Below are 25,258 nucleotides of genomic sequence, written 5' to 3' on the forward strand. Positions count from 1 at the left end.
TTCACAGTTTTCCGTATTGAAGCTACCTGGCCACACAAAACAATCATAACAGCTAATGTCAATAAATAAAAGGACATCAATGTCAATTGTGTGCACTTTTTTATCACAAGTATGGGTCCACGGTAGAACTAGTATCGTCGACGTTTCGACTCGACTTATGGTCATCCGGTAATTTGAACCTGGACCATGCGAGTCTTCATCAGGACAGACATTAGATGGACAACAAGGGGTAACAGATGACCCCTCGGGTACAGGGCCAACAAGGTGTGCCTCCTTACTGGACAGAGTAGAATTCACTCCTTTTCGATCATTAAATCATCCATCACAAATCATATTCTGAAGTTTTCTAATCAGCTGTATCTAGGACTCGAATCAAGTTCCTGTGTCCAATGATCAGGAAGCTTAAAATCGTGCCTCGATTCACAAAAGGAACGCTCCTGTCCCAAGCGATCAGGAAGCGTGCTGCCATTGTTGCAGGCTACTCGATCCCCTAGTTCCAACTAGTTCCGAAAGTCTTCCGCGTTTCAGGAAGTATCCTGAAACTCTGAAGACTTTGATTCGAGTCCTAGATAGCCTATCCTAGATCGCATTGACGAGGAGGAGCCGTTACCGACTTATCCGGTACTCCCAGATTGTAACACACAATCGGATTTCCGATTCCCGCTGACCGGTCCCCACTTGGGTGACCCCCGTAACTTAATTTTTCACACGGAACCAAGCCATGATAACTACATGGTTTGAGAGGCTTGTAACTATTAGGCATTTATGAAATGTCCTGATGATGATCCCTGTGATTAAAATGTGGGATCAAAACGCCGTCGACCAAACTCATGTGCCATATACAGTGTGTATACTATGTACAAAGTTGATGTAATGGCGCATCTTAGAATATCTGTTCACACTATGATTTAAAAGAACAATTTAGCCTTTTGCCTAAAAGCCCTTTCTGTTCACTTTGAATGTACTAAAGTGTCTATGTGTACTTGAGGTATAGGCTTGTGCCCCACACCGTGAGACTGTTGAAGGATATTCTTTCTAATTTTTGTTATGAAATATACTTGCTGACCACTGTCCGGCTGGACAAGTCACTGAAATACGGAATCCATTGTGTCTGTGTTCATTTATTTGATTCATCCTGTGTTGCATGGGACCGCTGTTGTTTTCAGAAAAACTGTTCTTCAAGTTGGCAGGTATGCATTTATGCCCAATCTTTAGACCAGGCCAAGGCAAAGCCCCCACTCAAGCTAAACCCTGGCACTGAGAGCCACCCGTCCACCTCGCATGCATGCTAGATTATACCCTTCAATCATAGGCGTCCAAGGAGTGGAGGGAAATGTTGTGGGATGGCTGCCATATAAGACTATAGACCACCTGGAACACCACACACTTGATTAGGGATGGGCAAATGTGTTTTTTTCATTTAAATCTGTAGTAAATGGTTGCAAAACGCCTGGCAATTCCGCCCTTTCCACATCTTCCCGCCCCAGATTGAAAAAATGGAGGAACGCAGCATGTGAAATGCCTCCGGCTGAATAAGAATTCCTTGCTCCGCCCAGTGAGGAATGCACAGAATGAGGAATTATTGTGCCTCCCAGTCTGTTGGTGGCCAGGCAAATAAACCTAATGGTACTCCCATTAAATTAATTACACTGACGGGCCCTCACAGCGCTCATTCAAAGCAAGGGAGCCTGTGTCTTGTGCCTTCCTGCTAGAGCACCAATAGGTCCCTGCAGGCTAGTGCGGCATTCAGATGTCCCTGCTGGGAAAGTTGCTTTGAAGTGCAGTGTCAGGTATAAGGTAATGTAATTATCTTAATGACAACTGCCATTAGCATTGCACAGCCTCTCAATGTGCTTCTAAAAGCACACGTGCCTCTGTCATATTTTTTCCACCCACGAAGCAGCAGTTTAGCCCCAGTTCCCAGCTAAGGGCAGAAAAGATACAGACAAATTTCCAGCATTTCGCTTACCGCCCAAGAGTTTCACCCACCGACCATAGCAATCATCAGGCTGATGTTCCCATGAGTGCACATGTAGCCCACACAATTGGAATGCTAAAGATTTCCATTTTTTAAAACTATTTAAAGCCCATACAGAACGCCGCAGCCTGACTCATTCTGGACCTCCCCAAACGAACCCACATCTTCCCCATCTGAGAGACCTCCACTGGCTCCCCATCCAGAAGAGATGCCTGGTTAAGATGCTAATGCATGCCTACAAATCCCTCCATGACCTAGAACCTGCCTACATAAACTATCAACGCAACTTCCGCCAACCCTTTAGACACGTGCACTCCTCCTCACTCACCCTCACACACACCCCCCGCATCCGTCGCAGCCAAGGTGGTGGCCGCTCCTTCTCCTACATTAGAGCCAAGATCTGGAATAGCCTTCCCCTCCATTTCCAGACAGACCTCTTGCTGACAGACTTCCGAAAGAGATTCAGGGCCTGGTTCTTTGATGAAGACACGTTGGCCAGATATCCCTAGGGGTGAAAGTATGCGCTTTACAAGTCTTTTTATATTGATGGATTGAGTTCCCTTTTATAAAATGCTACTTGGGCAACCCTGAGAAGGGTAATCCTAGGACTTATTCAGGATACCTTGGACTATCTTCCTCCTCTTTGGGGTCCCCTTCCCTGACACACATCTACAATCCACCAGGGACACATTCCGCGATACTTTGAGGACGCAGGATGCTGCCGCCATCTAGGGGTCACAGGCATCAATCCGCTGCCACCCTGCCTCACCACCTGGCTTTGTTGGATCTGGAAAGAGAGAACCACCATCCAATTCCAAAATACCAGAAGTTTGTCAAGCTGCTGGCAGAGGAGAATTTGTGATATCCAATTTGTGGAATCTTCTCCTCTGCTCCTGTCTTTTAATATTCATATTCGCTTTGGATGGAAGACCCTTGCCAGAGGGTGGCTACTGACTTCTTCAGGCAGGGCCTAAATCGAAGCTTAGACTGAGGTCCAACTTTAAATTACTTCTGTACTTGGTCCCCTTCTTAAAATGAGTCTCAGCTTCTCCTCTGCCTGAAAAACAAACGGTTCCCTAAGGACTTTGATGCTCCATGTTTGTCTTTGCCTTTACTATGTTCATCCTAGCTGAATTTTCCTCCTCATTCCTTTAAAGCCCAAAGACTAATATGGTGTGAGTAGCTCATGCTTTGGGGTTTTCGCAAACAAGATGAGCGGCATAGGTTCAAAGATAGGGATGTAGACAGAAGGCCTCATTTTGGGTCTTTGGATGGCACTCTAAAGAGTGGCATAACATGAAATGACGGGGCACCCCTGCAGAATGTGAAGAGGAGACCCCGAGTCTCCCTGGTCCAGCAAATATGCTGCGGCTTTGGGCCGGAATGGACCGCCTTGAAGGGTTGGGGCTCCAACAGGATTGACCTCCCACCTTGTATTATGCCCCTGAATCTAAATACGCACATGTCTGGAGGAATTTGTAAATAGGAGATTGAATCTGCAGAGTAGATTTCCTCCATCGTGGCACCATCATACTTGAGGGAATTCAGCTGGTGGATTGTACTGCGCATGGAGCGTGTAGTCCAGAAATTGGAGGATAAGTTCCTTCCAGATTACAAATGAGGTTACAGGGCTTTACTTTTCCTTCCCTCAATGGTCGGCCAAACCTGCTGAGGATGGGGCTGCAAGCAGGGATTGATCTGAAGCTCTTGTCCTGGGACTGCATAAGGACAGTACAGCAACAAAGGATGCCTCCCAGACTTTCCATACAAGGAGCCCGAGTGGGTCCAAGTGCTGAAGATGGGGCAGCAAGCAGGGTTGGATCTGAAGCTCCTACCCTGGGGCTGCAGAAGGGCAGTACAGCAACAAAGGATGCCTCCCAGACTGTACGCAGGAGGAGCCTGAGTTGGTTCAGCCTGCTGTGGGTGGGGCTGCAAGCAGGGATTGATCTGAAGCTCTTACCCTGGGACTGCAGAAGGGCAGTACAGCAACAAAGGATGCCTCCCAGACTGTACGCAGGAGGAGCCTGAGTTGGTCCAAGTGCTGAAGATGGGGCCCCAAGCAGGGCTGGATCTGGAGCTCTTATCCTGGAACTGCATAAGGACAGTACAGCATCAGAGGATACCTCTCAGACTGTACGCAGGAGGAGCCTGAGTTGGTCCAGCCTGCTGGGGATGGGAATGCAAGCAGGGATTGAACTGAAGCTCCTGTCCTGGGACTGCAGAAGGACAGTACAGCAACAAAAGGGTGCCTCCCAGACTGTCCATACAAGGAGCCTGAGGGGGTCCATTTCCTGAGGACTCCTCCTGGATGTGCAAGGAGATTCCGTATAGGTACAAATGGCAGAATGAAGAAACATAGAACATTGGGAATGAAGGCATACATGACATCACCCAAGGCATATGTTGTAAAAACCTCCATGCTTTAAGTGGGCCGGTGCTCACAGGTACTGAGTACCTGCACTTTTTATTTATTAAATAAGGGGGAATACCAGCACTTCTCAGCATGGGCACAATCCTTTTATGGGAGCGCACTAGCATTTCACAGCAGGGGTGCAATTTGTTTAATGGACGAGTACCAACCAACACCTCTAAACTCACAAGCGGGTTGAGTGTGAGCGGGAGTACTTGCACTTCTAAGGTTCGATGTCAGCACTGCTGGTTCCTCCAAAAGACTGCATCTCACTCTTTGTGCAGACTGATGAAACATGACCAAAGGTGGACACACGTGACCTTACGCATCCAACACCTGGATCCTCAGTCTGCACCTTCCATTCCTGCAATTTATTGTCCACACACCTACTGCTCCTCTCTGCTGTGGAATGGACCCGTCACCTGGCTACTTTACATGTGACTGTTTTAGTGGGAAAGGGTTGAAGAAAAACCATTGGTCCCTCTAAGATAGTGGTGATGGCACAAAGATGTTAAGCACCGCATTTTATGCGGGAGACCCAGTGAAAGGTAGGGACCCCCGCACCTGAAGCAAAAACAGTACACAGAGAAAACAGATAGAATTCTGAGTGAACACACTCAGTGTGTAAACAGCATTTAAGTTTGTGATTAAAACAAATCAAGCTATGTAAACATAAGGTATAAGGTTACCCGGACTGGGGAAAGCCAAGGTGACCTGTGTGCCGCCTGCAGCCCTGCCCTACGCCATGACGTCGGAGGCGGCAGATCAAATATACTGCGTCGAGAACCTTTTAGTCCTGATGATAAAGCAGCGATTGCTTATAGGGCAGGGAATCAGATTCCACTCGCTCTCGTGTCCTGGTTGACATTGTCATTCAGGCGAGAACTCGCGGCGACAGCATCCGTGGCTTTAATGCCGCCCCACTGATCGGCGCGAGGGGGCGAGTGTTTGATGTCCTGCACCTGCGGCGGAAGCAGAGACGCCATTCAGCAAGCAGGGGTTGGAAAACGCCGTTAGGGGTTGGTTGCACTGCACATTCGGAGCAGAGCTTGAATCACACCAAGGATACCAGATCAAATACGGCTCTCATGGAAGTCATTTGACGAAAATGCGTGAGGGAAGTGACGTCAGTCACCTTTTGGCTCCTTGACATCACAAGGTTGGCACCCTGTCCCACACATAGCTCTTGTATATCATTTTTTCTTTGTTGTTGAGAGGCTGGGGAATAAAGCAAATAATGGCAAAGATATAAAATAAACATGGGATTTTGTCACCTGCTTACTTTAAATTTCTCCCAAGGCATTCAAACCACGGAGTCGAGGGTAGCAAGGGGTAGCAAATGGAACTCAGGTGCAGCAGACGTTACCCCCTTAAAACACCTGAACAATTTTATCATGGGAAGAGAATGACCTGCCTGAAAGGTAATACGGGTAAGTGCTCTACTTATTACTACGCTACCCTTGCACCATTACTAGCTGCTGCACAATGTCGTGTTATCAGACCCTGGGCCAGAGTGAAGAGACACTACAAGCTTGGGTCTAAAATCCCCATCTGCTCAGACCGACACCAAGTGCAGGACATGGGAGTGACTGTGCTAATTTAAGATAAGCCCTTGTACATGGATTTGGGCTGATTGGTGTTGAATCAAAGAAGAACTGGAACAGGCGCCAAAGGCATGCCCGTCTATGACCTGACCACGACCAGCGCCAGGGGCCCTGCTCCTCTTTCCTGCCTCCACTATGACTCCAGGAGCCTCCACGCTCTCATCCCCTGACGCAGCAAGAAATGCCAGCTCTCAACGCCGAACAACACCCAAAGCCCTCTTCTCCCGTCTACACTGCTGCTGCACCTTCAGCAACCTCCGTACCCCAGCAGCAGCCCCCAGACTTCTGGACCTCTTCGCTCACAAACCTCTCAACTGCATCCTCCTCAACATACGTTCTCTACATAAACACACCATAGAAATCTAGGATTTCCTCAACACCTATTCACCTGACGTCGCCTTCCTCACAGAAACCTGGACTAACGGCAACTTTGCACCTGACAGATACAAGATCCTGCGCAAGGACCGCCCCATCCACCCAGGAAGTGGCATCGCCTTCGTCTACAAAATCACCCTCTGCATGAACAATCCTCATGGATGACCTCCACTTCCAGATTCAGACCAACCCTCAAACAACTTTCTGTGGAACCCTCATCTACAGGCTGCCCAGCCCTGTGCTCTCTTTACCAACACATTCACTGACTTCATTGCACCCCTCTCCCTCTCCTCCAGAGAATACATCCTACTCAGAGACCTAAACTTCCGCCTGGACAACCACAACGACCCAAACACCACCTCCCTCCTAGAGAACCTCACCAATATAGGATTCAAGCAACTAGTCACTGCACCCATGCACACAGCAAGACACACACTCGACCCAGTCTTCGCAGAAGGAAAAGCATCTCCAACAGCCACACCACAAAAGTCCTCTAGACAGATCACCACAGCATCCACTTGTCCTTCAAAAAACCCACCGTACACAAGCATGCCCACAGCCGCCCCCATAGAAGCTGGAACAAAGTCACCGAACACCAGCTCACCTCCGTCTTCATCAGCACCCCACCACCGACTACACCGGATGCAAACACTGCAGCATGCAACCTCCACCACTGGATCACAAACTGCGCCAACACACTCGTCCCCCTCAACAAAGCCACAGGAAGACACATCAAGAAATCAAGCTGGTTCACCCCTGCACTCCAAGAATCCAAACTACACAAAAAGACATGGAGGAACAACAAAATACCGGAAACATGCGCCGCCCACAGCACAGCCACCACCGCACACCACCATCTCATCAAATCCACAAGAAAGAAATCCCTCCAAGACAGAATCCTCACCAATGCTCACAATACCAAAGAACTCTTCTCCATCAAGGAATTCACCAAACTCTGCAGCGAAACAACAGACTCAGCACCTTCTTCCACCTTGAGATTAAGATTATCTATGACAACTTTGAAAACAAAGACCCCGCACCGCTCCTGCTCTCCCTCCAAGCGATGCCAAGAGACAGACCCTGCTAAAATGGACCACTCTCACAATAGAAGACACCTTGAAGACCATGAAAAGCATCCACTCTGGAGCACCCTCAAACCCAGGCCCACCCCACATCTTCCACGGAGCCGCCTCGTCCATCGCACCCGAACTACATCCGATGATCAACTGCTCCTTCGAAACCGCCACCTTCCTAGACGACTGGAAACATGCCGAAGTCAACCCCCTCCCGAAACAACCTTTTGCAGACCCAACGGACCTCAAAAATGTCAGTCCCATCTCCATACTTCATTTTACAGCCAAAGTCATCGAAAAGGCCGTAAACACCCAGCTAGCAAACTTCATCGAAGATAACAACTTCCTGGACATCTTCAAATCTGGATTCAGCAGCAACCATATCACCAAGACTATCCTACTCGCTGCCACTAATGACATCCACTCCCTCCTCGACCAGGATGAAATTGCAGCCTTCATCCTCTTGGACCTATCAGCTGCCTTCGACACCATGTCCCATCGCACAATAGCCACCAAATTCTACGATGCCGGCATCCGCAGCAAGATTGGATATACTCATTCCTCACCGGCAAAACTCAGCGAGTTAGACTCCTGCCCTACCTCTTAGAACCGACAGAGACCAACGGTGGAGTGCCCCAGGGCTCCTTCCTCAGCCCCACCTTCTTCAGAACCTACATGGCCCCCCTCGCAATGAACGTCAGGAACCATGGGCTCAGCATCATCTCTTACGCCGATGACACCCAGCTTATCCTCTCCCTAACCAATGAACCCAATATCACCAAACAACTTCCAAGAAGGGATGAAAGCTGTCTCCACCTGGATGAAGAACAGCTGCCTGAAACTCAAGATCCGAGAAAACAGAAGACCTCCTCCATGGCTCCACCCCCTCCGCATGGGATGACTCCTTGTGGCCCACTGACCTCGGAAATCCCCCCACCCCGACAGACCACGGGATCATACTAGACTCATCATTCACAATGAACCGCCAGATCAACGCTGTATCATCGACCTCCTTCAATACCCTCGGCATGCTTCGAAAGACATTCAGATTGATCCCATCCGAATCCAGAAAAACGGTCATGCAAGTTCTCATCAATAGCAGACTGGGCTGTGGCAACTCTCTCTACGCTGGATTCAACAAAAAACTCCTTCGGAAACTCCCGACTGTCCAGAATGCGACAGCCAGACTGTTCCTCAAAATCCCCCGCCGCTTCCACATCACCCAACAACTCCGTGATCTCTACTGGCTCCCAGTCGAAGGAAGAATAATCTTCAAACACCTCACCCACGCACACAAGGCCATTCACAATACTGGATCAACATACCTGAACAACTTCCTCTCCTTCCACACACCCAAAAGACACCTCCGTTGAGCCAACCTCTCTCTGGCCACCGTTCCACGCATCTACAAGACGCAAACAGGAGTAAAATCCTTCTCCTACCTCACAGTCAAGGCCTGGAACGACCTCCCCCTCCACCTCCGGCAAGCTCCCACACAGCCCCAGTTCAGAAAGGACCTCAAAACCTGGCTCTTCTGATGAGCCCAGCACTCAACGGAGCAGTCCCCTCCCCACCCCACCCCCCCAGTGCTTTGAGAGCCTCGCGGGTGAGTAGTTGCTCTCTACCAACCCTGATTAATTAACTGTACTTTACAACTTAAGCGGTAAATGGAGGTTTGTCATTGGAACTTTAAAGGAATGTGATACTTAGACTGGGAATATGGCATTTGTTAACATTTCTAAAGAAATCACAGGGCGCACAAAACCATAACAGAAAGAAAAATACCACAGAAATATCACAAGTCAGAACACAACAAAACAGTCAAAACAAAGCTCACTGCTACAACCATCGTCCTAAACACAAATAACACAATGCAATAATACAGGACAAAAACACAAAAAAAACCCATCATATCACCACCACAGAAAAGTGCAATACAACAAATATACACATGCATTATTGTGACACTATCACCTCTACTGATCTGCATTCATGTTACGGTGGTAAAAGAAGTATGTGCCAAGCGTGTCCTATTTACTCCCAAGGAGAAATATTAGCACCATTTAAAAATATTTTGTGACCCGGCCCCTTTCCAGTCTAGTTCAGGATGAAGAGGAAGTGTGGATAGACAAATGGGCACTTCTGTAGCTACACCATCTTCAACGCTGTAGTTGAGCCTGACCATCTCCATTACATTGCGTGCTTTGTAAGACTCACTTTAATGTAATGAGATGTTGGTAGTCACACAGTTATGGCCCCCAGTCATAATATTTCTATTTTCACTCATGAGCTCCATCAATAGCCTTACAACCATTAAAGAAATTCCTCAGCTTCACATACCACAGATACAATCTCAAGAGGAATTTGTCTGGAATTTAACAATCAGGTTTTTATATTCAGGGGTCTAGAAAGGGATGGCCCATTTCCAGCTACAGACTGTGTGCAGGGTCATGACGGACACTGATGGCCTTAGAAATATATTTATGGACACACAAAATCCTCTCTGGAGCTCTAACCATGGTGTCCACAGAGGACAACAACTCCCGTACCCTTCCATGGAGTCCCAGAACCTTTTGAAATTAAACAAAGAAAAGCAAAGGGAATTATGTGACCATCTTGCTGAGGGTTCAGGGACTGTCAACAGAAAGGCTGTAGGATGTCATTTTTTGGCAACACGCAACAAAATGTATACATTCCTGTAAATGAGCTGCACACAAAGAAGTTAGGAAAGCAATCATTGGCACATTTTTGTTTCATTTTTAAGTATGTTGAAAACGAAGATTTTAATAGGATCAAAACAAATCAAGACACTTTACTTGGTGATGCACAAATGATAGTCACTGAAAGCCGATTTCCACACATCATCAATTATATGTAATATAGTTCTATCAGTAAAACGGTAGCTCTGTGCAAAATGTAGTGGCCATTTTATTAGAAAATGTGCTGTCGGTAAATGTCAGAGCGCTACAGTTCAATGTTTTGGTTACATTAAAAAACAATAATCGCCTACCTCATGTCCATTAAAGCTAGGTGGGTTGCAAAAGTCTGTCATTCTAAAAAGGGGGTTGAGATTCTAAAATATTTGGGTTGCTTGTTCTAGGTGTTTGATCCCATCATATTAAGTACTCTAACAAACAATTTATTTTAGTACTGGTGATAATTTTATTTGATTTACAGGAGTCTACTTTAACTGAGTATTTGCAGGGTGTGAAATCAGGACACACCTCTGGCAAAACAAGCCGACTTTATCTGATGCTGCTGTCAGCAGCAGCAGCTCTTGCCCCAACCTGTTCACTGCAGACAGTTTGGGGCGTTTTGTTCCAGCAGCACAGATAAACATTTGCAAATATAAATTAAGGAAAATAATGCAAAAACCATGTCACTCTGGTCTCGGACACAACATTGGGTTTAAGAACTCTCTCGACATTCAATAGTGCTGGCTGTGGGTTTCTGAGCAAAACGTTGGGCCCAAGCACTTATACTTTTACAAACTAAGCACTGGACACAGAAATTGATTAATCTATTGGACTAAGCACCAAGCAGATACTGTTGGGAAGATGGAAAAGGTTAGATCTTGTAAAGATGCTGCATTAGTATCACAAGTTATAGCTGATGCTAGGGGTGGAGAAAATCTTGCACAACAGAGCAGGGATTGAAAAAGAATTCACAATGACTTAGTCTCTTCTTCAGGGGTGTAACTTAGTCATTTAACTTCAGGGGGAGTGAAACAGATTTCCTAACCATCACTCTAGTTTCAATGGCAATGAGATAGCTTTGCGGGCTAACACACTTAAGTATCAAAGGTCCAGATTTAGATTTTGGCGGATGGGTTACTCTGTCACAACATTGGTGGGTATCCCGTCCACCAAAATATGCATTTCCATAATATCCTATGGGATTTAGATTTCAGTGGGCGGGATATCCGTCACCGCAGTAACCCGTCCGCTGAAATCTAAATCAGGCCCTAAGTGTTTGTATGTGTGTGACCTCAAAGGTGTGGCTATTTTATATGATATATATTAAAATAGCATGAATCCAACTAAGAAGAGATATGGGGCACTATCGAAAGCATATTTAAGTACAGTAGGAGCCTTGAAACCTTTAGTGCGGTACATAGGATCCAATTCTGCATGTAGTGTGTATTTGAAATCAGACTACGAAAAAGACAGAACATGAAAAGAAGGTGATAGAAAGAGGTCATTGGGAAAATGTATGCATTACCTACATCTGTCCTATAAAACAAATACAGGGAGGGATGCACATGTTTGTATTCTAGTTCATCTACCTCTGAAGAAAAGTGTTGCCAGTTAACTGCTGTTTATTACCCTACTTTCCTCGTTCCCATCACATCAAATACTTTTTGTATTTTCACCTTGAGAAGAATAAACTGTACAATGTTTTAGATAATGCATAAAAATAGAGCTACATTTAAAAGGCTTCACTGCACCACAAAAAAAGCCACCCAGTCCTTTGTGCTTGCCCTAGGCCACCCAGTGGCCATAAGGAGGGCGGGCCCCTAGTCGCAGAGGGCTGCCCCCGCCCACTCATGTGGCCAGCCACTCCTCACCAGGGCAGGCGTCGCCCGGTAGGAAGTAGGCGGGTCGCTGATGCACGTCCGGGGCGGCTAGGAGGAGCCTCAGGGGGTACTTTACTCCCCAGCACCATTGTGAAGGCCTCTTTGCCGCTCCGGACGTCGCGCTGCAGCTTCGGGACACTCTTTTCCCGCCCTTCCTCGAACCCAGAGTGTCCGTTTGAGGGGGGCTCTTGGGGGAGCTTTAATGTGTTCCTTTTTCGTTGCAGGAGGAGTTACTGGGCGATCCGGAAGCAGAGAGGTTCAACACTGTACTTCAGCGGGCACATAGGGGTGCCAGAGCCTAACCTGTAACCTCATGGGAGGTGCAGGAACTCGTGTCGGCGCCCCAGTAGTCCTTCGGGCGGTTGTGGGCCTGTGCAACCGGTATTTGCCTAGACACGCCCCGCAAGGGGCGTGAGTAGTGTAATTAACAATTGTGCAGCAGTTGGGTGGTTCACCACTGTGCTGATTGGCCCAACAGGCGGGCAGGTGGCGAGAATGCGGCCTGCCCTTGGATCGCCCGTAAGATAACCCACCATCATTACATATGTTGTATGTAATAAACCTGCAGCAAATTTTCCCAAACTTAACACTTGTGTCTGTGTGTTATTTGCGGGTTTGAGTATTGTGGGGCGGGGGGTTCTTGTGGCCCTGATGTGACTATGTTTATTCCTGGCCTGTTCTGCGTGTGAGAGAGAAGAGGAGGAGTGGGTGTATGCAAGCTCGGCAACGTTTCATGGCGGTGTGTGTCACTGATGTGCTAATTGTAGTGGAAATCCGACCACAGACACTAGTAGCCTGACTGGAAGCCCCTGGACCCAACTACTCGCATCAGAATCAACTTATTAGGAGGTTTCACCACCCCACCCCCACCCCCAAGCCTCCTTCCGAATCTATGCCCCTGCTTCTCTAATACGATTATTACTTGAAGATGCTGGCTTTCTCACATGCCTGAGGTGTTAAAGAGCAATGGAGATTCTGCCATGAAAGGATGGCCGATCTATAACTCACGTCCAGCAGCAGCAAGCAGGCCACAAGCCTTCCAAACAATCATACAGGAGACGATATCTGCCTGTGTATGCATTCTTTGTTTGAGGAACACACAATGGTATCCCCTGAAGGAAAAATTGATTTTATACCAAGTACTTTGTTTGAAGGAAACCTGTATAAAGTATATCTGCTCTCCTTATTACCACACATAATGAATAACAATGTACTCAGCGTACTTCTAAAATATCAAATACAGTTTATTAGTTACAAATGAAAATTTAAGCAAAAGAAGGAGAAAAACATCAATTACACAGAAAGTTTTTTTTAAAAAGCACATATCTCACATGTTCACGTTATAACGGGCAGATCATAAAAAAAGTCCAAAACAGTGAACATTGGTATCACATGGATCACCCAATAATAGAAGTCCACCTTAGAAGAATATTAATTTCTTTAAAGTCAGGTATTTCCAATTTCTTATGATTAAGCTATTGCGGTGATCATCATGTCGACGTTTCGGTCTCCAAATGAAAGATGAATGTAAGGGTCCATCTTCAGGACAAAGTGTCCAATTATTAACAATTATGTAGAGCCTTGTTATATATTACCACAATGAATGTAATTATCCAAAAAGATTAAATAATCAATCTGATACTGGTCAATAGATCCAGAATATCATAGTAAATGAGTCATGGGGTAATCAGTGAGTAAACCACCATATACAACGTGCCATTGCACGGTCATGGGATATTTAGTGAGTAAACCGCCTTATGAAATGGTCCTCTGCATCGGTAGATCCACAATTAGAGAGGTGCTAGCATCACACACTCTGTCAGCTGACTCTGTGTGATGGCATGTGTAATAAGGACAGCAGATAAACTTTATACTGCTTTTCTTCAAACAAAGAACTTGGTATAACAATTTTCCCTTCAGGGCATTCCTTTGTGTGTTCATATTTATGCCCAGTCTACTGTGGGTCTGGGTTGCCCTATTGAGCTGTGTGTTTTGTTTGGGGAGCAACACTCTTAGGGGTGGAAGCGGGTGGGAAGAGGTCATTTAATAGGTATACTGATCACACTGCAAAGCTACTAGTCATGAAGGTTAGTAAAAGTTAACATCAGAGGCTGTATCACGATGAGTTGCCCGGTCTCCAAGCAGAGCCCACCGCATGTTTTCTTTTGGTTTTGAGGTGTCTAAAGTTAAAACATATAACTAGCAATGAATGCTTGACATGCGGACAGCATAAGAATGCATTTTTAGTTGAGATCCCCTTCAGCATCCTCACCACAGCAGGCTGACTCTGGATAGATCGAATGCCACTTTCTGTAATGCTACATATCAAACCTGAATCTCAAAATAAGATTTTTGATGCAAGTTATAAGACTCATTTGATGGTTGGGAGCCGTCTCCTGCCTGCTCCCCCTACAGTCTCCTGCCAACGCGGAAGAAATGCACTGCTCTGCTGCTGACGCAAGCTTTCATTTTTCCAACCACTCAATATAAACACTGGCATATAATTGCAATTGGCAAATGAAGTAGACACCTCCAGAGATTTACTGTCTATTTTTAAGTCCTGTCTGTCAATGCAGCACAGTGAGCGTAGTTGAAGAAGAGATCTGTCAGGAAATAACTTCCCTAGCAACACTTTTCACCAAGCAGCAGCGCAGGGGCTGCTCAGCACATGATTTCTGAGCACTAGAAGGACAGCTGTTCATGAGCCTAGCTGGGTCCTGATCAGGGGGTCTACACATAAAATGAGGAATACTGGGTAATGTTTGCCGTACGGTTCAGTTTGTGTTCAATATTTTGGCAAATCAGCCTTTCTAGGCAGGTGGTAACGTGTGGAGGGGGTGGTGTCCTCGGCACTCCTCCCAGTGTCTGTGGTAAAGTAAAGAGTGAGAGAATAAAAAGGTCAATGTAAGAATGGCTTCTACATTTAAACGTAAAGATTATTATTAGGAAAATCTGTACTGTATGGTTAAATGGCATGTTCTACAGCCACCAGCTATCCCAAAGGTAAAGCAGAGGTTCCATGGCCTCCAACGCAAGCAGGAAAGGCACGGGTGGGAAGGTGTCTAGGAGTCCCATGTTCATTCCAGATGAAACGCATCTCCTAAAGAGTGTTTCTGCGGAAACTGAAGTCATCAAGCTATGGAAATACTGGTATCCCCAACTTCCAAAGATGGGCAGCAACCACACCTATCACTTTTGTAAACACCCAAGGAGTCCTTCTGAAGTCAAAAGGGAGCACAGCAAACTGAAAATGCTCCTGGCCTACCGTGAACCGACGATAACATCTGTGGGACTGCAGGACAGGTCTATGAAAATAAGAGTCCTGCAGGTCCAAGGACAGCATCCAGTTACCCAAGTCCAGGGTAGATAGAATCTGGGCCAGCATGAGTATTTTGACTTCGTCCTTCTGCAGGAGGTCATTCAGAGGCCCAAGGACCAGAATACTCATGAGGCCAAAGTCCGCCTTCAGAACGAAGAGATAGTGAGAGTAACCGCTGCCTCCTTATTCGAAGTCCAGAACCCTCCTGATGGCAGCACTGGAGAGAAACAGCTGCACTTCAGAACAGAATGGAAAGGGGATCATCCGAAATCAGCTCTGGTGTGAGAGAAATAGCAGGTGGGGAAGAAAGAATTGGTAGAACATATCCATTTTGAATGATATGTATGATCACTTTGTTGGACATGATGGGTCAGGAACGTGGGAGCAAATGTCAAATTTTGCCCCTGCCAGTTAGGCATGTGCCACTAAGGGCAAAAAAAATTGGTTTGGTGGCTTTTGTAGCATTGGGAGACGAATTGGAAAACGGATGCCCTGCTGGCCCTCACGCTGTCTGCCAGACCCATGTTCATGGCCTCAAAAGGACAGGGGTGTGTCTACTGCTCAGGTTGAGAAAGCTGCCTCTGCCTATACATCAGCCCTCTGGAATGGCCTTGAAACTTCCTGAACTAATAAGGAAACTGTTTGGCAGGGGTCACCAGTCACAAAGAGCGTGCTGTGGCTCTACAGCCCTTAAGGCATTTAAACACAGAGTCTGCATTGCTAAATGGAGCAATGCAGCATCGACCTCAGGACTGCGGTGCGAGTCTATGACTGCAAGTTGGAACCAGAGTTGACATTACTTGAAAGCCATGGCTTCTTATGTTTGGCGACATACAACTTTGCATCCTAGTCTCAGATCACCCACAGGTGCATGAGCGAATAGTGACTTATCGCTCAACTTTAAATCATGACCGAAGCCCAGAAACCAAAGACGCACCTTGTGCAGATCCATGACCGACATCTGTGGCTTAACAACTGCTGTCTAGAATGAGATCATCATTCCCTAGCCAATGGCGAAATCATTTGAAAAGTCAACAGAACGCCAACAAAGATGTGAGCAGAGCTCCAGATCCACGTCAGAAGGTGCGGAAAGAAAACAACTGACGTCAGCGTGCACGGATGGTGTTTATGTGCAGCTTCACTCCATCACTTCCACAATGATGTGAACTTAAGCGTGGAGCCACATGATGCCACCTAACTGCGCGCTGGATCACTGCTATGAAAAAGTTTCCATATCCAGTCTGGTGCTTGAAGAGAATTCTAAGGAGGGGAATCTGTGGTTAGAAATACTCATCAGAAAATCTATAATTCACAATACTCATCTATTGCCTGTAAATAACAACACTGCCATAGCTGATGTGGTTTAGGTGGAGAACTGTACGCAAACCCCACTTCCACAACCTTTTGCAAGTATACACCATGTCATAACTGCATAACTCTCGCTCTGCGGGTTTGAAGTTCCCTTCCTCCTACAAACTCAAAAACAGGAAGACACCTCACTCTACAAACTAACAACTTTACTACATGCATGTAGGCTGCATGTACAAAATGTAAGTTATACAAGCGAGAAGTTTAAATCAAAAAGTTGAAAAAAGTATACTAAATAATGTAATACAGTCTTAGTAATTCACAATTATTTTAAAAGCAAAAACTTACAAATGTGTTTAATTTCTCAAATATTTCTTTTTCTGTACAATCACTCGCCCATGCTTTAAGGTACCCCTAACTGCCACCCTAACCTTAACACTAATACCATAATCTACTCCATGCTCTCTGTGTACCGGAACCTCACCACTAAATTACACAATGACCGTCACCCTATCTCTGGCTTAAGTATATAAATAACTCTAACCCTCACAGACTTTACCCAAAATCTGGGACGGACTGGTCTACTGGGCAATCTGCCAGTGCCAAAAGGGTGGGTCTAACAGGTCGGTGTCTGGGCCGGTTTCTTAGCTGGTTGTGGGTCGGTTTTTTGGCTGATCATGGGGAAACCATTTTTTTCCTGTCGTTATTACCTCATCTAATTGCAGACCCAGAAATACTGGGTGAAAACTTGTATGTTTTGGGGACTACTCTGCTGATGTTTCCCACCTAACATGAGGTGGTAAATATCAGTGAGGTGGTAAATATCAGTGAGGTGGTAAATATCAGTGAGGTGGTAAATATCAGTGAGGTGGTAAATATCAGTGAGGTGGCCTGTGTGGGTCGCGCGGTGTTGGGTCGGGAGGACACTTGAGTAGAATCTTGGCTTTACTGGGGCAACTATTGTCTGCTCCACTGTGGTGCTCGAGGGCGGGGACATGGGGCAGTCTGTGCCTGTAGCCTTTGCCTCTTTTCATCTATGGTTTTACCAAGAGCGGATATGCCTTCTACAAGGCATATTATTTTGCAATGTTTGTAAATCTTTTCATATTTGTTTTAACCAATTAATATATCTGATTTAGTAACATACTTGGACCCTGCTTGAGACACAACAAATATGGATCATTTTTTATGAGCTCTACTTTAAAATATTATACAGTGATATGTTTATATTCACCAATAGAGCTAACAAATGTCCTTTAAAATCCATGTAAATGATCAGATCTGTTGTTTCACACTCTTTTACTATTTGCAAAGACAATAGGTCTGGCTTTAATGTGCTAATGAATGAAAATACAGACATGCAGAAATTATGTGTGCACGAGTAAGCAGATTCAAGCCACACCGATTGGTTTGGCCAACAATGCTTTATAATCCCTTCGATGCACATGGACATGGCCTTCTACAGCAGCTCCTCATCTACCACCCACACGTTTAGTTTGGTGACAACTGTAAGTAAAATGATTTTCTGGCAAGTGGCAGCTTCAGACGTCAAAGCAAATAGAAAGTGATCATTGTTAGGAAGCAGGAGAAATAACATTGCAATCAATCACTGTCAAAATTACTTTGACCGTATTCACTGCTTAACTAAACTAGAAGCATTTCACTTGGTATCCTGTCCAAACCACCTCATTACTGGACTGACATTTCTCCTTCTTGTAACAAGACCTCTTTGTAGAGAAAGGCAATCAGCTTCAGTGCAAGTCTTACTAGAACCCCATGAAAAATTCCTTGTTGTTGTTTCGTTGTTATCCCCACCCCTTAAAACAAGACTATTGTGAGACCACTTGCTACAATCTGTCAATGCATTGTACCCTCTTCTGGTGCACTGTAGATGGCTGTCTAGAGTCTTCATAATAGGAAGTCAGCCATGAAGGCAGTATTAGGTTTTAACCCAGTATTAAACCATAATTGGTCATCACATTTTAATTTACTTTTTAAATATTTTTTTATTGAGCAGAGCTTTAGAAAAAACATCCCGTTTTGGCACATTACATCAGTAGTGAAAAGAGAATGGTGGCCCGCAATACAGACCGACAAAAATCAATAATCAGCATGTCCCATTCCACAGCTTATTAAGCAACATTCAAGATGTTTTTTTAAAGTTTGACAGTGAATCATAAACTAAACAGAATTACTTTTATCGTCCCTCGATTTAAAATTCAAGAAGATATTTCCGAATCCGAGAAAAATAATTTGTTGCCCCCACTCTTTTAGTGTACGCTTCTTCGAATTTTTTTGTTCAAAACATTTTGTTTAGCCATTTCTCAAACACAGGTACTTCCAATGATCTCCAATTTTGTAGAATTAAAGAGCGAGCGACCAACATTGAGATAGCAAGAAAAAGCCCCTCAGCTTTCGACAAACTGGCCACCCTACTAGTAACACCTTACAGGACTGCTTCTGCTATTGGATCATACGGTTTTTGAATCGCCCAGCTAAAATACCCAACGATTTTCTCCCAAAACACTCCCAGTTTAGGACAGGAAAAAAATATATGCCTCCAACCCCTTTCCGATAGGGTGCAACAGCGAAAACACCTATTTTCCACCTCTGGATATATTTTATTTAAAGCCTTTGAAGTATAGTAGGCCATCCAGTGAGAAAGAAAGGCCATTATTTTACAGTTGGCAGCTCTATGGGTCTTATTTCCTTTGCTAGATATTATTTGCCAATCTTGATAGGAAAAAAACACATTGGGTTTCAGAGGCGACTTTCTCCAAAAACTTTAAAACCAAAGGAGATTCATCTTGGGTTTGCATTAAGCAATACCAATTACCGACTCCACTCATATTGGAGGTATACAAGGCGATGGCTGCCTTAGAGGGGGAACTATTAAGTTTTAAATTGTATTTATTAAAGAAATTAACTATTTGGATGAATTCAAAGAATAAGGGCTTGTTACGGTGTGGCATCTGGCCTAAACTTTTTCCCAGGTAATCATCCTCCCCTGAATGATAAACTGATTAACAACCCCCAAGCCAGAATCTTGCCAGGTTTTGAACTGGGTAGAATGAATATGGAGGCCCAGATCTCTACACTCATTTAATTTTAATGAGTAAAAACCAGACATTCCACTCCGTTTAAAAATGAAACGAAGTCTATTAGAAAAATCCAAAAGCATCTTGTACCTGTTTTTTTTGGAGGTTTAGAAGTTTTTAGAAATGTGTGAATTTGAGTTCCAGCTTCTTGAATCATCTTATTTATAAAAAATATATATCTATTTGTTTAGTTTTAGATAGTAAGCAAGCTGTATAATCAAGAAATGCTGATTCATAATATAAATGAATATTCGGAAGTGCTAGGCCACCCAATTGAGTATCTAGTTATAAAAAGTTTTACTCTGGTGGACTTTTTGTTCCAAATAAATGATCTAATCATTGAGTCGAACCCTTTAAAATTACTAATAATCTTAATTGAGATGTTGGAAAAAAGAAATATCATTAAGGGTAATATAGACATCTTTATAAGCGCCACTCGACCTATCAAAGTTAGGGGAAGGCTTGCCCATTTTTCGAGTAATCTCTGAATCTTAATACAAGTGACCTCATAATTCAATTTGGCAAGCTGACCGTATTGTCCTGTGACAAAAATCCCCAGATAACTTATGAGCCCGATATTAAAATGATAATCCCGGTTTTGATTGGATTGATTTTATATCCCCCTATTGATTCGTATTGTCTAAATTCAGCCAAGATCTGTTCTATATTTGGCTTGTCAGGAGACAAGAACAAGATGGCCTTGTCAGCAAAAAGTTTTACCACCAATCGGGGCTTTAATACCCACACTAGCTCGTATTTTTACTGCCAATGGTTCTATAAAAAAAGTGAATAGGGGTGATGTGGGGCAACCTTGCCTCGTCCCCCAATTAATATCCACTGATCCTATTTGATCCCCATTAATTACTAACTGAGCTTGCGCCCCTTGGTAGATATTTTGCAACATTAAAATTACTTGAGCTGGGATCCCGAACCTTTGAAGCCCTAAAATAAGAAGTCCAAATTAACTAAATCAAAGGCCTTTTCAGCATCGACCATCATTATGCAGGTTGGTGTCATATAAACATTAAAATAATCAAGAGCTTGTATCAAATATCCTGTATTTGAAGACATAGTTCGCCCAGCAACAAAGCCCGTTTGATCGATATGAATTGCTTCCTTAGACTAAGGAGTAAAACGCAGTGCCCAAATGTTCATCAGGATTTTATAGTCGGCGTTTAAGAGACTTATCGGTCTGAAAGAATGCACATTATTGTGTGGTTTACCCTTTTTTGTGAAACTAACTACAATCGCCCTCTTAAACTCTGATAAGACCGAACTGCTGGCTTCGGTATGGTTAAATAGTTTTTTCAGAAAAGGGGACAGCTCCTTGGCAAAAGTTTTATAAAATTTGATAGGAATTCCATCTTCCACGCAATCTTTTGCCCCTGCCAGCGACTTTATTACTGCCAAGATCTCTGATCCTGTAATTTCATTTCGTAGCTGAGTAGCTGCATTCTGAGGATTGGTCGCCAAATTTGTAATGCAAGCAACGAATGCTGTCGAAACACCTGTTGAGGTGATATGTTAGTTTCACATAAACTGCATTTCGTACTATATGTTAACTGTGTTGCCTCTGACTTTCATTGGCCTGACAACCCCGTCTGTCTGTGTTTCTGAATTGTACCTTGGAGTTGAGGTCACGATGGTAAATGTTCTTTGAGTGGAGGTAGATCATCCCTCTTGTGATGTCTGAAGCCAGGTCAACTTTATCCTTCCAGCTCAGTGCAACCTCTTTACTTGCCAGGAGTTCTTCCATGCACCCGCCGTTCACGTACTGTGGAGAAGCACCCAAATAGTAAGATGTTTATTTTAAGCATTTCATAGACCAAACTCTTAACACCAAACGGTGATAGGGCACCATACAATACAAAGAAGTGGAGAACAGACCATTTCACAGCAGTAAAAATAAATACCAAAAAAGTTCAATTCTTTAAGGCTAGCACTGATATATTACACACAAACTAAAGGATAAGCTGAACAAGCCTATCAAATATTTCTTGGGGACCCTCTTATGCCTCAAAAAGGTGGAGGAAACACAGATGTAAATGGCAAGGGAAATCCGAGTCCACAGAAGTGCCCCTGCAGAACAAGCTGGGACAGAAGTCTCTGAGCAGGACTAACATCCTCACAACTCATCAAGGAGTTATCCTCTGACCCCAGAAATGTGTATCAGTCAGCTGAACAGGCTACCAGATGCCAAGGATCTTGAAAGTGATGCACACACCTTGAATAAAAACGGTACTGTGAAAGTAAAGAGATTACATGAAAGAGTCATCATTGAGACCATCCTAAGTCTATGTGACACTAATTGATGGACCAATGAATGAACGTGTTCTGTGCATGGTTACCTGAAGATATCCTGGTCCTTGGAGCTACATAATCAACACAAACAGCACTGGAGTAAGAAGAGGTAGGATTTAATGGCAAGGTATGTAACATTTTTGCACTTGCTAACACTCTGATTTAGAGTTTGCAACCGAGAAAACATTTCTGGCTGTGTACAGAATCATATTTTGGAGTCAGTCCCGACTGCTACAATAGGTTAGTAACTGGATAACGATTTGGTATTTAGATGTGCTTTTTTGGGCGTCCCTTCAGAATATCGAATCAGTATCATATGTGTCAGTGTTTGCAAACAGAATTCCAGTCCAAATCATTGAATAGCCACTAACCCCCAAGTTGGAATATAGCTCATTTGGAAAAGGGAATGGATATTTATATACTTTTGGCTGCACTGCGCTCGAGCCTTGAACCGAGAGGGATGTGTAGGGGTGTGCAGGACTTTCTATCTACGTGCATACCCCACTTCACTACTGCATCTTTACCATCTACTCTGTCTGCCGTCCCCTGGAATACTCGCCAGTAGCACTGTCTTCTGGGAGTTGAAGTCTATTTTGTGCCACTATGGTCGAATCAATATGTGACTTGGTGGCGGGAGCTTACTTACCTTCCAATGAGGGTGGTACTGGACATTTTGAAGATGCAGATGGGGTCATCACGTGTCAGCAACAGCAACCGAAGAAGGCTTACCGCCGAAATGCATTTTGCTACGCTGTCTTTCAATAAACGGCTCCTGCACAGTTCCCTCGTGTGGCCTCTTCTCCTTCCTTTAACTGCGAGGAGTGCTGTTTTTCATTCAATTCACGCACATGCCAGAGGTGCGCTGGAGGCTCCGGTTCTACAAAGCGGCAGAAATCAACAGGCACCTGCTTCCAAAGCATCTCTGTTTCCCGTTTCCCGGACCAGTTTCTGCCCCCTTCGAGTGCTGTGTTTGCCTCAGCCTTCTGCCAGCTGGCAGCTTGTTACTTAACGAGGAGTCGGCTGCATTGCCTGTCCGGCTCGACATTCTGGCTTAACTTTTGGCTGCACTGCGCTCGAGGCTTGAACCGAGAGGGATGTGTAGGGGTGCGCAGGACTTTCTATCTACGTGCATACCCCACTTCACTACTGCATCTTTACCATCTACTCTGTCTGCCGTCCCCTGGAATACTCGCCAGTAGCACTGTCTTCTGGGAGTTGAAGTCTATTTTGTGCCACTATGGTCGAATCAATATGTGACTTGGGGGCGGGAGCTTACTTACCTTCCAATGAGGGTGGTACTGGACATTTTGAAGATGCAGATGGGGTCATCACGTGTCAGCAACAGCAACCGAAGAAGGCTTACCGCCGAAATGCATTTTGCTACGCTGTCTTTCAATAAACGGCTCCTGCACAGTTCCCTCGTGTGGCCTCTTCTCCTTCCTTTAACTGCGAGGAGTGCTGTTTTTCATTCAATTCACGCACATGCCAGAGGTGCGCTGGAGGCTCCGGTTCTACAAAGCGGCAGAAATCAACTGGCACCTGCTTCCAAAGCATCTCTGTTTCCCGTTTCCCGGACCAGTTTCTGCCCCCTTCGAGTGCTGTGTTTGCCTCAGCCTTCTGCCAGCTGGCAGCTTGTTACTTAACGAGGAGTCGGCTGCATTGCCTGTCCGGCTCGACATTCTGGCTTAACTTTTGGCTGCACTGCGCTCGAGGCTTGAACCGAGAGGGATGTGTAGGGGTGCGCAGGACTTTCTATCTACGTGCATACCTGTAATGGCAGAGTTTTTGGCTTTATTTAGCAGTGATATAGATCATTAGTCTTGCTCGCATCTAGTATAGGTACTCTTAGCCTGTGTTGGCCCTTTTAAGCCCTTTATTCCAGATCTAGAAGAGGATAGCTGCTTAATATGCCTTTATTCTTGACTTTAACCTGTCTATTGCCTATTGGCTTTGACATATTAGACATATTGGTATGGTTTATGTAGGTATTCTGACAGAGCTAAGGAGCATTTCACCCCTTTCAGGCCTACAGGCCTAGAGCTAGAGGGACTCCATCTTGATGAAACTGGGAGGCTTTTTAGGGCAAAGGCAATGTTTATAGTTAAGGCTGTTTTGTGCTAGAGGAAAATCCAGTTAGGACTGCTTCTTATCCGAGAAATGTGTTTTTCTCTTGGGCCCAGACGTAACAAGCAGATGGCCACTGCGGTTGCGTGGAAACCTGGGAGCTGGCACAGGAATTCGGTAGGAGACAGCCCTCCGGTGGAAATTTCCATGAGGGGAGAGGAATCCATAATAGCGAGCTACAGGAGAGGAGGAGTGGTCAGTTCAGTTTTGGAAGTCAGTGCAGCGTGGTGTGCAGTTCAGCGTGGTGCTCAGAACAGCTTGGAGCACAGAACTGCTGGGAGCCCAGAACAGCTTGGAGCTCCGAATAGCTTGCAGAGAGAGAGAGGATGTCTGCTGGGAGCTGCAGAATAGAGTGCAGTTCTTGAATGGAGAAAGAAGGCAGACGATTGCTGAAGATGAGGAGAGAGAAAGCAGTGCAGAGAGCATCAAAGAAGGCTGTCAGCTGGAGCAACTGAACCAGAGGCGTGGTGATGTGGTGAAGGAGGGAGAGACAGAGAGAGCCCTAATCCCACCAGAGGCAGAGAGAGAAATCTTCCTTCTAATAGGTGAGGTAGTCTGAATTAGCTACACTTACACTTTATGTCTAATCTTTTCCCTTTCAGCGGAGTGTTCCTGTTATGTGTAATCCTTCTCTTTCAAGCGGTGTGTTCTACCTATAGTCTTTGTCAGATCTGTGTTGTACTAATAATAAATGACCCCATTAATTAGTGAATTAGTGTGCATGAGTTCTTTTATGATAAAGTTATCCTGGCTTCAAGCCAGTTGCTGTTGAGCCACTGATGGATAAGGGGGGTAGGAGCGCTTAAATCAAGAAATTAACTCAGTCACATAGTGTGTATATCTTTATCCCCATACAGTGAGATTAATCACTCCTGGTAAGTATTACTGTTTGAACAGATGCTACCCCTGATCAGGTAAGTAATAGTGAGGGAGAGAGGAGACTTGCAACCAAGGGACTAAGTTAGTACACCATCCCATAATATTATTGTAGTAGCAGACCCTTAGTGAAGAGACTTCCCAATATATATATATATACGTATAGGTGTTCATAGGAATGTGGTCGTCGTTGATATGCGGCGTTAGTGAGAGCAC

General features: G+C 45.0%; 1 protein-coding gene across 1 annotated transcript in view; it reads right to left on the reverse strand.

The window, feature by feature from the left end:
- LOC147710458 (dual specificity testis-specific protein kinase 1-like) overlaps positions 1-25,258 on the reverse strand; it is a 413,858-nt gene that overhangs the window by 49,513 nt on the left and 339,087 nt on the right. The window contains exon 5 of the mRNA XM_086921146.1: positions 21,366-21,515. Within this exon, the coding sequence (XP_086777272.1) occupies positions 21,366-21,515 (150 nt within the window). The remainder of the gene's footprint in view (positions 1-21,365; positions 21,516-25,258) is intronic.

This window comes from Lissotriton vulgaris, chromosome 5 (assembly GCF_964263255.1).
Source record: "Lissotriton vulgaris chromosome 5, aLisVul1.2, whole genome shotgun sequence".
Taxonomy (NCBI): domain Eukaryota; kingdom Metazoa; phylum Chordata; class Amphibia; order Caudata; family Salamandridae; genus Lissotriton; species Lissotriton vulgaris.